Source organism: Rhinopithecus bieti, unplaced genomic scaffold, assembly GCF_001698545.2.
Source record: "Rhinopithecus bieti isolate Rb0 unplaced genomic scaffold, ASM169854v2 scaffold_15813, whole genome shotgun sequence".
In the NCBI taxonomy this organism is placed as follows: Eukaryota; Metazoa; Chordata; class Mammalia; order Primates; family Cercopithecidae; genus Rhinopithecus; species Rhinopithecus bieti.
The window spans coordinates 2,877,504-2,891,994 of NW_016809040.1; the positions used below are offsets into that span (position 1 = coordinate 2,877,504).

At 43.3% G+C, this 14,491-nt stretch overlaps 1 protein-coding gene and 1 pseudogene across 2 annotated transcripts in view; both read right to left on the reverse strand.

Moving 5' to 3' along the window:
* Positions 1–359: 359 nt before the first annotated feature.
* The window catches only part of LOC108539535 (complement component receptor 1-like protein), a 95,618-nt gene continuing 81,486 nt past the window's right edge, over positions 360–14,491 (reverse strand). The window contains exons 11-12 of the mRNA XM_017888292.1: positions 4,395–4,622; positions 360–433 (exon numbers count right to left, since the gene is read on the reverse strand). Of these exons, the coding sequence (XP_017743781.1) occupies positions 366–433; positions 4,395–4,622 (296 nt within the window). The 3' untranslated portion in view covers positions 360–365. The remainder of the gene's footprint in view (positions 434–4,394; positions 4,623–14,491) is intronic.
* Positions 11,323–12,364, reverse strand: LOC108539538 (protein ABHD4 pseudogene; annotated as a pseudogene). The gene has a single exon (XR_001888416.1). The product of XR_001888416.1 is annotated as a protein ABHD4 pseudogene (transcript).

Here is a 14,491-nt window from a genome sequence, read left to right on the forward strand (position 1 = left end):
TTCTTCTAACATAGGCAGATCACAGATATGGGCTCAGAAGACTGATCTTGTGGCTTTCTATTTGTGCAAATGGGCACAATCACCCTCTGGAAGCATACTCCAGGTTACAACCCAAAGAAGAAGCTTCATTCTCCCACCACATTCAAATAAGTTATTTTTGACACTGTTGAATGATTATGCATTTGTAGTGGTTCAAAGATAGTAAAGAACCTTTGAGGAAGGTTACTCAGTAACCTGGCATATGACGATGCCAGTTCCACCATATGGCCTAAATTCATCATGATTTTCTTTCTAGTTGAATTTACAACTCAAGATATTTTGATCTCTCTTTTTACATTTCATTCATTATAAGTAGGTACTTACTGTTAAAGATGCCAGAATTCCTCAGCAAACCCTTCATAAAACTTACCAACTATAAGAGCGTCATTTGCACCTAAAACAAAGACAAAAGTCACAAAAACATCACTCTGGCATGCAACATAATTGAACAGGACTTCTCAGCCAGTGACAATTTATCCTGAATTTTATTCAGGACTCAGACTAATATATTTTTTTAAAGTCATTGATTTCACTCACATACTCTCATTTTACCTTCTGTACTCAGAGAAGATTTTTTTTTTTTAGACAAATTCTCAATCTGTCGCCAAGCTGGGGTGCAGTGGTGCAACCTCACTGCGACCTCTGCCTCCTAGTTCAAGGGATTCTTGTGCCTCAGCCTCCTGGGTAGCTGGGAATACAGGCACATGCCATCACACCCAGCTAATTTTTGTGTTTTTAGTAGAGATGGGGTTTCACCTTGTTGGCCAGGATGGTCTCAATCTCCTGACCTTGTGATCCACCCGCCTCAGCCTCCCAAAGTACTGGGATTACAGGTGTGAGCCACTGCCAAGAAGACTTTCTAAAAATTAATATTTTTCTCATAAAACTAATACAATTACAGAAGAAAACTTACAATACAGAACTAAAGAAAAAATCACCCCAAATCCTAGTACCCAAAACATGTTTTGATACATTCTCCTCTGGTATATTTTCTCATATGTGTGTTTTCACATATTTATATACTAGAAATGTAAATTACAACAGACTAATATAATATAGTAGATGCATCATAGTGTATTCAATGACTTCTATTGTGCATTTATTTCTAGTTTTCTTTCTCATGAAACCCTTAATAAAATGCATAAAATATTTTATATTTTACATTATTTCCTTAGATTGGAGTTCTAGGAGGGCTAACTGGCAGGAATAGTTGTATTATTGTCCACATACATTGCATAATTGTTTTTCATAATAGATTTTGCCAATTTACAATAGTATCTTCAACATACAACAATATTCGTTACATTACATCCTTACCTTTTATTGGGTGTTCACATAAAAAACTTTTTAATGGACAATTTTTAAAAATGGTACCTTGTTATTTTGCATTTCTTTAGTTCTAGTGAGGTTAAAGAGTTTCTGTATATTTGTGTGTCAAAGCAGAAAGATATTTACACCCTTCCTCTAAATCTTGCATCCTAAGATCGTTTCTGTATTTCCCTGCAGAAACTTTCAGGGGTGTGTTGCATTGAACTATGCAGAACCGAAGAAACTCCATTTACCTTAGAAATGGCATGGAGACTTCTTGTGAACTAAGAAGGTCCAGAAAGTGGGGAGAATATTGAGAAACAGTCTCGGTGGAACTGAGAGAAACTAGGCTCTAGGAAAGCAGTTGTTTAATGAATGGGACACTGGGTAATGGAAATGGGTAAAGAGGATTTGGGGACATTTTAATGAGTGTCACATAGTTTAATTTTTCTTTAAGCTGCTCTTAAGATATTCAAGTAGAAACTTCTCTTAGTTTTAACATGTTTCCTGGAGTTGAACTTACTTGTCTAGCATGCAACACCATGCTAATTGTTCTTGAGACAGCGTAAATATGGGTTATATGTATTAATTCTGGCTTTAAAGGGGACCTGGCGATTACCCCTTGCTCTGAGGAAGATGTTGAAATGAATCAGGCCTCTGATGTAACTGGGCCATTGAAATGGGAAGATAGGGGATCTGAGTATCCCAAGAAATTCTTCCTTCTCTTATGCTAGTACTCAGCGTAAGAGTGAGTTCTCTTTGGATTGCTACTCTTTCTCAAAACCCTCTATGGCATGTCACTCCAAGCCTGGACCACCTCCCCAGGTTAGTTCTTCATCTTCCATTTTAGGAAGGCCTAGGACTGGTATCTTAAGTAATCTATCCCAAGCCTTAGGGGAAAATACTGGGTTTTATTTTTTCTGTTTTGAAGGTCTCTAAGCTCATGAAACTTTCTTTGCCTCTTCTCACTACAAAGCAGTAAGATGTCAAAGGCGAAGACTAGATAGGGTAAAGAGACTAGGAACAAGAAGGCAAAGGGGACTGCTTTTAGTCTGAGTCTTAGTTCAGAGAGACAAAAGGAGTTCCTAAGTGGTTCAGCCCAATTCACGAGGAGTCTACACTAAGCTCTGAGTTCCAAGAACCTGCTGGTACTAGTTACTTGGCCCATTCTGATTCTTCGTATGTATCTCCTTCATCCAACTGAAGAATTGCCCATTATCTGGTGTTTGGGACCTTGGCCTGATAACTTTCCATTTCATTATGACAATACTTAAATAGTCTCTTGTTGAATGATATATTTATGTCCTTTGACCATTTATTTACTGTTAAGTTAAATATTGTTATTTATTGTTACAGATAAGTAGATTGCTTGGCTAGGCTACCCCATTCTGTGGTCTTGTGCAAGTTACCTAAACCCTCTGTGTCTCAGTTTCTACATCTATAAAATGAGATAATAAGAATACTACCCTCCTCATAGGTTGTTGTGTAATTAAATTAGAAGCTATCTTGTGTGTGTTTGTGTGTGTGTGTGTATGTTTTGAGACAGAGTCTTGCTCTATTTCCCAGGCTGGAGTGCAGTGTTGTGATCTCAGCTCACTGCAGCCTCGACCTCCCAGGCTCGGAATTCTCCCACCTAAGCCTCTCAAGAAGCTGCAACTACAGGCATGTGCTACCATGCCCAGCTAATTTTTTTATTTTTTGTAGAGACAGAGTTTTGCTATACTGCCCAGGTTGCTCTTGAACTCCTGGGCTCAAGTGATCCTCTCACTTTGGCCTCCCAAAGTGCTGGTATTACAGACATAAGCCACCATGTCCAGCCTATCTATCTTTTAATAGTGGTACTAAGTATTCATTATATATTAATTTTTACAACTAGTACCACAACCACCACTACTGCTACCTGTAAGATAACACTATTAACCCTTCACTGTGTTTCCCATATATTTCTCATCTATCTACTGTGTTATTTTTCAACCACAGAAATTCTAAGTCAAATTAGCCAACAGGTCAAAAAAGTCAGCACCAGGCTCATGCCTGTAATCCCTCCACTTTGGGAGGTCGAGGCAGGTGGATTACCTGAGGTCAGGAGTTAGAGACCAGCCTCACCAACATTGTGAATCCCCGTCTCTACTAAAAAATACAAAAATTAGTCAACTGTGATGGCAAGCGCGTGTAATCCTAGCTACTTCGGAGGCTGAGGCAGGAGAATTGCTTGAACCCAGGAGGCAGAGGTTGCATTGAGCCGAGTTTGTGCCACTGCACTCCAGCCTGAGCGACAGTGCAAGACTCCATCTCAAAAAAACACATTAAAAAGTCTACAACTTTTATGATTCAATGCTCTTCTGTCCTTACTGGAGGATGGAGCTTGTGCAGGCAGTCACAGCCACAAATGCATCTACAGTTGTCAGGTACTGTCATTTAAAGCCAGACTAATATATCAAAGGAAAGAGCTATGGAGGCTAAGAGTACAGTCTTAAACTCTGCTTCTCCAGGGCCTCCTGAGTTCCCTTTGTTAATGGTGAGGTGAAGGACCAACTAAATATAGTCAGTGACTTGAACAAACCCTTGGAAACAACATAAAAAGTATAAATCCCTACATCTGAGTTTCTTAAATTACTTTTATAGTATTATCAGTTCTGAAGTAAATTACGTCATCATTGTGTACTTTTTGTGCAGCACATCCATCTATCCAGGATAAAGACAACTCGTAGTAGAGGTGGAATAAAAGAGTATTTTCTTTAGCATTTGTTTTCAGTACTTTGAAAATATTCTCTACAAAATCTGGACCTCACCAATTCTCTTCACTGTCCACCCCCTTCTCTCTTTACCATCCCACACTCCTCACCCCAAGGACCATCAGAATACCAACAACTGAGACACAGTGTGCCTACTAGAACCCATTTGTCATTTACTTGGGAGGTAGTTCTGTCTCTGACATTCATAGCAAAGCCATTTTCACAAGCAAAAATGACTGTCACTATAGAAATATGGAGGTTCTCACCTAGATATTCTGAACCCATTTAGGATATGTGGAAGCAGGTACTAACCAGCAGGAACAGAAAGTTCACAGCGAGGGGCAGGGCTGCTCCAAACCCCATTCCCTTGAGAGTCACTTGTGCAGTGGATGGTGCTCTCCCCAATGAGGTTGAAGGTCATCCCTCTGTCTGGGTGGGGGTCACATGTGTAAGATATTTCTTTTCCATAGGGAATATCTCCAAGGGGAGCTCCTGTGTGTCTCCCATTAAGGATAGCTGGAGGATTTGGGCAAAAGATTTCTAGAAAGAAAACAAGAGCTTTAAGTTCCATTAGAGTTTCACTTAAGATGACTGAAATATTAGTGACCTGTGACTGTGCTATGAATATAATAAATTACAGTTTATTGCAAAAGGCCAAAGACAGTGTTTTTGGACCATCCAGGTAGCTATGTTCATGATGAATTTGGAAAGTAATTTTTTTTTAAGTTTTTTTGAAAATGCCCATTTGGTTGTCTACTTTAAATCAGGCATAGTAAGATTCCTGGGTTGACAATGAGGTTCAAGACAGACAAAGTTTTGGCCATTGGAGACCATAAGTTCCAAGGAAATCTATGAACTTTAATAATCATGAGCTATCATCTTTAGCAATGTAAATGTTTCTTGGTGATTCAAGACCATTATCATCAGGACCAACACCAAATTTCCAATGGTGTCATCAGACTACATTGGTAAGGCTCTTCTTACCCAGATTAAATGGTGCCAAAGAGCCTTTTCTTCTTTCTTCCAAATTATTAGCCATCATTTCTTCCTCCTTTTAGTCTGCTTAGAACAGTTCCTTCCCTAAAAGCACTTGATGCTTCTAATTTGATATGAATTTAGGAAGTGATGTCCAAGTTTATCAGAATTATGTGTATAAAAAAGACTTAGTACATCAAACAATGATTGACTTCTCATGCTTGAATTTTACCTGTTTGTGTTTTCCTAAGTTTATTTATATATTTATTTTCAGCTTTATGTGTCTCTGTAAGGTCGAGTTTGTTGAACACTTGAGTTTCCTCAGGTATTCATTGTTCTTCACCATAATACTCACCATAAAATATCCAAATCGATTTCTGTAAGTTATTTTAACACAATGCAAATTAAACATTTTCCAATAAGAAAAAAAAAGGTTTAAAAAATTATTGCCTTGCTTTAATAGACAGAATAGGGTAAATCAGTAATGTCTTAGTATGTCAAACATATACTTTTATCTAAGAGTTTCTGAATTCTTTCTGAATTTGGACATACTTTATTTAAGCAGATGGTTTGGAAACTTAGGACACCTCATCATTTCAGACACTGATTCATCATCCCAGCTCCTTCCACGTACTAATTTATCATATAACTCTGTTTTATTTTCTGCATAACATCCCTATTTAACTATCATTTTATATATTACAATTTTTAGAATTTTGATTACTTATTTTATTGTTCTTAGTCTGCTTCCCAACAAGAAAATACACTCCAGGAAAGTAGGGAGGCGTCTTCACTATTCTTTTACTCTTCATTACTTTTTCTACACATGGAAAGTCCTAGCACATGGGAAGCCCTACGTCATTAAATACTGCCGGCTAAAAAACAAGCTGACTAAACTGTTTATGATATGCGAGGGGATAAAAGAACATAAAAATTTGGCTGGGCATGGTGGCTCACACTTGTAATCCTAACACTTTTGGAGGCCAAGGTGGGAGGATAGCTTGAGCCCGGGAGTTTGAGACCAGCCTGGGCAATATGGCAAGACTCCATTTCTACAAAAAATAAGAAATTAGCCAGGTGTGGTGGCATGCACCTATAGTCCCAACTACTGGGAGGCTGAAGTGGGAGGGTCACTAGAGCCCAGGCCATTGAAACTGCAGTGAGCTGTGATTGCACCACTGCAGTCTGTCCTAGGTAACTGTCTCAAAAACGAAAAAAAAATTAAGAAAGATTACTCCTTATAAGAAAACTAAAAATAAGTGACTAACTAAAACGTGCTACACCTTTATGTCATCTAGTTTCTTGCCACACGTTCCCCACAAAGTTAAACACTGTCATTAAACTAAGTGATTTAGTCATTAAACTAAGTGATTTACAGATTAGTAACAAATGTCAGAGAAGTCCTACAAGATGCTTCTTGAAATTCTTCCAACAAAGAAGTATTTTTATCCGAAATTTAGTTAAGTAAGGATCCAGACAACAGGTGATTCCATGCAGTAAACACACTGGAAAACAAAAATAAGGAGAGTTATCCAAACTACATAGTTCTTTCTACTCACGTTCACACACTGGAACACTGCTATTCCAAAGGGCTTTCATTCCAGCCAAGACACAATGACTAGCAGACCTGCCTTTTAATCGGAACCTAAAGAAAAAAAAAGTGGTAGCAAATGTGTGAGCAATTCTCATCTCTCCCTTGATTTCTTCACTAATAGATGCTCAGCTTCCTCACTACCATTTCCTCTTTGACTATCATTTGGTTCTTAGGTTCAGGCCCAGCTAAAAGTCTAAATTCATTAGGGATCTGAATTCTTCAGTAGCTGGCAGAAACTCAAAGGCCAATTTATTCTAAAGAACCATGGTACCCTGTGACTGGCAAAGCAATTAGAGCTGATGTGCCATATAAACTTCATAGCCCAGCATCACCTACAGAAGGCATTAACACAGAACCAGACTTCTACATGGGCACAAGAGCCACAACCTTCAGGTGTCATCTTTCACTGATGGCTCTCTGACATCCCACTTATTCTCATTAGTGGGTCATGAGGCAGAACAACTCTCGATTTGGTAAGCAAAGCCAGGAACATCTGGAAAGAGAACAGCCATTGTTTTTCTTGCCACTCCAAATATAATGGGCCAGAGGAGGCTCACAGAAGCATGCTGAACCACGTGATCTAACAAACAAAGAAGGGTCGGGGGAGAAGTCTTTGCCACCCTGAAAAGCCTAACTTACTATTGAATCCTGCTTCCCTTCTGAAATCTAAAATCGTTCTGAAATTGGAAATCATTATTAGATGGTGGACTTTGTAAATGCCAAAAAATCCTCGGAAATTATTAAAAATAACTCCTTAATTGCTCAATCTAGTTATCCCCCTAGACTCATAGTGTACCAAGAATAATGGACACACATAAACAACTAATAATACCTCACTTAACAGTGGTAGAAGCAGGAGGCAGACAAATCCTAGGCAGATGGGGCGGATCCCAGTGAAATCTGACCTTCAAGCCGAAGACAGTTTAAAGCCTCGCTACAAGTTCCAGGTAAATCCATGGACTGGCTTGAGAACCTCTCTTCCCATTGGGTGTGCTTTCCTCTGATTGATCCCCACTCTTCATCTATTTCACATACACCTGCTCTTCCGTAATTGGTTTTTTGCACTGTTGTGCCCACCTTTGAGTGGTGGCTTTGCTTTAGCCTTTTTTGCATACTCACAAATTAATACACACTTCCAATTCTGAGTCCATAAAAGCCCCAGAACCAGCCACACTGAGAGAATGACCCCCTGACTTCATCTGGGGTCCACCCTCGTGTCTCGTCTCCACTGAGGAGCTGTTTCATCACTCAATAAAACTCTTCTCCACCCTCCTCACCCTTCTATTGTTAGCATAATCTTCTTTTTCTTGGCTGCAGGAAGAGAACTCAGGACCCACCAAACACAGGTATGAAGAAGGCTGTAATACAGTTACCCTTTGCCCTCTCCTAGGGGAGGGCAGCTATTCCATGCAACAGGAAGCAGCAGCAGATCAAGTCAGCCCTGGAGACACAGGCCTGAGCGGGGCGATGGGACTGACAGAGTTGTTAACACACCACCATCTGTTGGGCTTCAGGCATTATCAAATGCTAAGAGCTATTAGCATGCTGTAACACCCCCTCTTGGCTTTGGGGTTGTGGGGACCCCTGTTTGGGCACCACCACGTTCCCTTCAGTGCGACATGCCTGGTTCAGCCGCAATCCCCACACGGAGCCCGCTCCTGTGCCAGTGCTTGGCGCAGCCAGCCAGAACCCACACTTGCTCACTACACACCCCCTCCTGCCAGAGGCTGAGCATGTAGTCGTGGCAGCCACAGGATCTGCATCAGAGCCCAAGCCAGGCACGGCCTGGGAGGGTCGAGTAGATGAGGTGTCTCCTGTCTTGATCCTGGGCCGAGCAAGGCCTGGGCAGGGCTGTTTCTGGCCAGAGGTCACCAGCTGGCAAAGTGGCTGAGAAAAATCTTGCATCAAAACAATTACACTGGCCATTCTTGACATGAAGATATGTAATTGGGTTAAAACATACTTATCCATACACTATTACAAATTTCACTTTTGATTGGTTTTAAGTTTCCTAAAACAACCTTTGCCTTATTATGAGGCAAACAATTTTCGTCTTACTCATCTTTTTTTCTCTAGCATACATTTTATAAAATTATGTTCTTTTGCCTCCAAATAAATACATACCCATTCATTTCAAGTTCCAACTGTGTGCACAAGATCAGTGACTGTATTTATGCTTGTACCTGACATTGAGCTGTATGTGCCATTTTCTCATTGTCTTCTGAAAGTGGTGCCACTTAGCCCCTACCCTTATTTCAAAACTACCCTTCCATAAATTCATTTCTCTGGGTACTTCTTATATACTAGGTCGGCTCCTGTTTTGGATTAACCCCTGATCTCAGGGGAGTGATTCTCCACACTGAGTCCTTGGTCTTAACTCTGGGTCACACTCACCCTTCATCGCAAACAAAGGACACCTTTGCTCCAAGCTGGAGATTGAGTGGAAACAGCACACGGCCATGAGGGAGTTGGCCCAGGAAGTCATCACAGGATTTCACTAGAAGAAAAATAAAACAACAGGAGTAAGACCTCCATGTGAGGGGGAAACAGAGCAATCTGGAAGCCAGAGAGTCAAGGCATCTGCACATCTGGGGACTTCAGGGCTCCAGTCTCCCTGGGGCATGCAGTGCAGAGACGCAGCCCCTCTGAGGTCATAGCGGTGCTCACAGCTGTAGAACACTTCCTGCCCAGATGAAAAGTTGTCCTGATGGCTTGGATTATGCTCAACATGCAGGATTTCTGGAGGCGGCTGACACACTGTGGAAAGGACAGTTCCAGAGTACTTGTTACTTACGGGGGAATTTCTTTTGCTATATCCTATGCTTGCTGAAGGCCTCATGGCTAGTAAAAGGTAGAGCTATAGAACCCAATTCTCCCTAGCACAAGGCCCCAAATTCACTTGTAAATCTACAGTATACGAGGTATTTTCTCCTAGCTCTGGCTATCCAATGTGGAGTTATTAGTATTGGTAGATTCTCCATCTACATATTTCCTATGAAGGTAATCCCGATTTGTACCATTGTTATTCAGGTAATGAGACTGTCACCTGAGACCATATCTGTTTTATAGATTTCCTCCCATTTCTCTGATAGCACACCTATGACTAAAGTGCAGTCATACTGTTTCAGGACAGGCATGACCCTAAATTGGGGCTTACTCTGGAAGGGTTCTTGCCTCACCCAGGACAGAATTCAAGGATGAGCCAGTGGTGCCGGACAGCAATCTTTTAGAAAGGCACTGCCCCTGCAGAGCAGGGCTAACTCACAGGCAGTGCACCCAGAGTCAGCAACATATCGGCTCCTGGCAGCCAACTGTATTTATACTCCTGTAAGCCCACTTCAATTACATGTAAATTTTTTTTTTTTTTTTTTTACTCATTTGTTTATTAATATAGAAAAGGAGCCCAAGGCAGCTGGACCAGTAGTACAAAGCACCAGGAGTTAATACCATTCTGGTGACAGGGTTGGTTTTACAAAAATGAAGGAGCGGGCGGGAGCTGCCAGGTTCTGAGGCTAGGCCCAGCCTACTGCCCAGAATCCCTGAAACAGCTCCCTGGGAGAGGGCTGACAGGTGGATCGGGGTGGAAACCATGGGGACAGATGGAGGGATAGAGGGTCATGCAGTGGGAACCACTCAGTGGCTGACAAGGACAGGGAACTGGTGGCTGGAGGCTCCCCATTGGGCCATGGGTAGGGGCTTGCAGATGGCCCTGGGGCTGAAGGGCCTTTCTACCCTTTCTTCCACCTTTGCTCTATACTACATGTGGGGCTTCGGGGCCTAAGGCACAGGAGAGGCTCAGAGGCTTCCAGTTGGGAGGAAGATGGGGCAAGGAAGGAAGCACTTGAGTGTCCCTAGCTTAGGCAGCCAGAGATGAGACATAGGCGGGACAACAGCACCCCCACATAGTGGGGCTAGAATGTGGGGCAGGGACGGGCTTTTCCTCAGCCAGTGACCGGAACCAGCCCCATGGCAATGGTGCCTATCTCAAGCCTTAGCAAATCAAGTGTGCAACAAGCACAGGGTGTCGGCAGACCTGGGCTCTAGCCAGAACTTGAATCACACGGAGCTGTATCACCATGGTCCAGCCATGTCCTGCCTTGGCCTGTTTCCTCCTCTGTCAATGAGGGCTTTGAATAAGACCTTCTAGGTCATGAAAAGGACTCTGCAGGTGAAGGGAACTCCAGGACCTGCTCTTGGTGGTTAACCAGACCCTGGATGGAACTGGTATGGGATGGGGTGAAGTAGGGGATGGAGGAGGAAGGTGTTCGTGCATGGAACCTATCCCCACAAACACTGCAGAGCTAGGAAAGGCCACTGGAAGCCCGTCTTTGCCCAGAGGAAGAAAGGCCGCAGAGAGAGCGAATGTGGCTCGGTGCAATCCCTTCACATCCTCCACCATCTGGGTAACACTTGGCAAGAAGTGGATGAGTGACATTGTGCAACCCTTTATGTTCTTCCCCAGGGGTGGCACTGAAGGCCTCTTGTGGCTTCTGCCTTCAGCCTTTAGTGTGGGATCAAGAGTGTTCTTTTCACTGTGGTCCTGTTCTGGGAACAGCCTAAGACTCTGCCTGGCTGGCATATGTTAGTTGGTGAGGAAAGGACAGAGTGGGTGAGTAAGCAGAGAGGGAGGCAAGAGTGACTCTCTGGCTTTCTCCTCTTCCTCTTCAGAGAGTGGCTCAATCAACTGAGTTGCAGATCTTCTCCACCACAGCATTGAAGATGTGTGGCTGGTCAGCATAGACGTGGTGAGATGCACCCTCAATCTCCATGTCTCGGACATAGGAATCCGGCCGCTGCATCTTCACCTTTTTACCCGTACTGGTATCTATCCAGGTATCGGACACATAGATCATGGTGATGGGCACATCTTTTCAAATCAAGTGAATTCGCTCCAGCATAGGGTGTTGGGCCCAGCCAAAGGACTCCATCATGGCTTTGAATACCGTCTTACCACTGGGATTCTGTGCATTGCAGTGATAGATATACTCTGATATGGTATCATCTTCAAAGAAGTCTGCAAACTTGTGTTTGAAGTCCGGCGGGAATCGCTGCACCAGGCCAGGTCCCCAGGGCCCAGCTACTCGAAGAACAGCCAGTGAATTGGAATGTCCTAGGACAGATGCCACAGCTTTGACCCAGGTTGGGGGTGCACGGATCTCACTGCGGTTAGTTGGTCGGAGGGGAAAGTCCCATGGGTCCACCAGGATGAGGTGTTTAACTCTATCAGCGTACTTGATTGAGTAAGAAGTGGCCAGGAATCCTCCCAAACTGTGCCCCAGGAGGATCATGCTGGGGATCCCCATGGTCTCCCGCCACGTCTCTATCGATGTCACAAACTCATCCTCAGCCCCCTCCGGGTCCCTCGGGAATGCTGGCCTTGAGCATTGCCCGAAGCCAAGCAGAGGGAAGGTGTGCAGTGTGCGGCAGGCACTCAGTGAGTCCATGTTAAGGACACAGAGGCCCACGCCGCCCCCGAAACTGTGCACCATCACCAGGGGGGTGTGGTCCTTTTGCTCGGGGCTCATAGTCACTGTCCAGATCTTATTCTGGTTTGGGAGGGACACATATCTGGCCAGGAACTTATTCTGGAGACACTGGAGGATCCTGGCTTCCACATTCTTCAGCTGAGACATGGAAGTGGGGCGCCACGTGGGCAGCCAGTTCCTCAGCCAGCCTTGAGGCTGCTGCTCCAGATCATCGGCCATAGTAAACAACTGCTTTCTGTTTTGTGTGTGTGCAGTTTTTTTTTTTTTTTTTTTTTTTTTTTTTTTTTTTTTTTTTTTTTTTTTTGAGGTGATATCTCACTCTATCACCCAGGCTGGAGCACAGTCGTGTGATCTTGGCTCACTGCAACCTCTGCGTCCCAGGTTCAAGTAATTCTCCTGCCTCAGCCTAATGAGATTTCAGGCATGAGCCACCTCACCCAGGTAATTTTTGTATTTTTATTAGAGACAGGGTTTCACCATGTTGGGCAGGTTGGTCTTGAACTCCTGACCTCAGGTGATCTGCCCATCTCGGCCTCCCAAAGTGCTGGGATTACAGGCATGAGCCACCATGCCCAGCCAATTACATGTAAGTTAAGGGGCATATCAATGCAAATTGAGGGGGTTGTTATTTAGAACTTTCCTGGAAAGGGGTGGTAACTTCCAGGTCGTTGCCATGGCATTTATAAAATGTCATGGTGCTGATGGGAATATGAGGGCAGCTAGCGATTGCTTTCATCGCCAACTGCCTGTTCCTGCTGTTTTTTTCCACTTCATCCTGTCTAGGACAGATTCTGTTTTGGTCAGCAGGATTGTGACCAGAACACAAGCCCTGCCAATCTCCTACCTCAATACATCCGTCTTTATATCCCTTTATCTGTTTGTCTTCCCAGTTCAGTGGTTGCACAAGGCTAACATGAGTTGGTAGAAGAACTGTAAGCTCTTTCTCTGTCCCTATGTATCAGCTATAACACCTCCCACTCAGCTGCTAAGCCAGCTATTGTGGCATCAGTAGACAAGATGAGCCATCAAAAACACAAGGCCTTAAATAAGCCAGTGTTGTTGTAAACAATAAATGAGATAATGTATATAAAGCGCTTAGGGCACAGCTGACCATAAAGTCCATATAATTTTTCAATATAATTGAGAGAGATTGCAGCTGGTACTTTGCCCTGAGAACTGATTAATAGGTGAGTCCAAAATAGCTTTTTTTCTGGCTAATTAAGGTCTTGCTTTTCAAAATGAAGACACATATGCATGGGTGCATGCACACCCCCATTCTTAATTTCATGCTTCTTCCCCCCAAAATTACTTTCCCACCTCCTCACCACACATCCCTCCCCCTGAACAAATACTAATCTCCTGATCCAACAGCAATGCATGTAATTTGCAGGGACCTTCTAGGCCTCAGTCAGACTCACCCCTGGAGCAGCTTGGTAACTCTGGCTCCCATTTGTTCAGGGCCTGGCATTGCACACGGTGGGGTCCTTTCATGACAAAGTCAGGCTGACACCTAAACTCCACAACTTCATTTAAGGAAAATAAGCTTCTGTTGACAGATGCCAATATTCCATTTTCCACATTTGGAGGCGTGCATTTGTTAGGTATAATGCACTGAGGGGCTGGGCCGCTCCAGATGCCCACTTGGTCATCTTTGCTGGTGCAGTATATGGAGGGCTCACCCACGAGCTCAAACAGCTTTCTCCCTCCGCTTCCAAGGTTGCAGTGGTAGGTCACCACAGATCCATATTGAAAATTCTCTCTGTTAGTGCTGAAGAAATCTCCATTGGTGATGTTGGGGGGTAGCCCACAAGTAATTCCTGGCAAAAGAGACAGCAAGTTAACCAAAACAAAACCTTGGGACAGAGTCTTGCTCTGTTCCCAGGCTGGAGTGCAGTGGTATGATCACGGCTCACTGCAACCTCCACTTCCCAGGTCAAGCAATCCTCCCCGACTCAACCTCCCAAGTATCTGGGATTACAGGCATTCACCACTGTGTCTGGTTTATTTTTGTATTTTTAGTAGAGATGGGGTTTGGCCATGTTGGCCATGCTGGTCTTGAACTCCTGGCCTCAAGCAATCCACCTGTTTCTGCCTTCCAAAATGCTGGGATTACAGGTGTGAGCCATCGTGCCCTGCCCAGTTTCTTAAAATTATACTTTACTGTAAATTATGCTAACAGCTTTTTGGAAATCCCAAATTACTGCAAGTAAATATCATCTAATATTTGCTAACATACAGATATATTCTAACAATTTTACAATATTATGAGTTCTGCTCTTTGTAGTTAACATTACTTTGCTAAATGTGTCCATATATTATTATAGTCCATTCTTTTCCTTTCTTTTTTTTTTTTT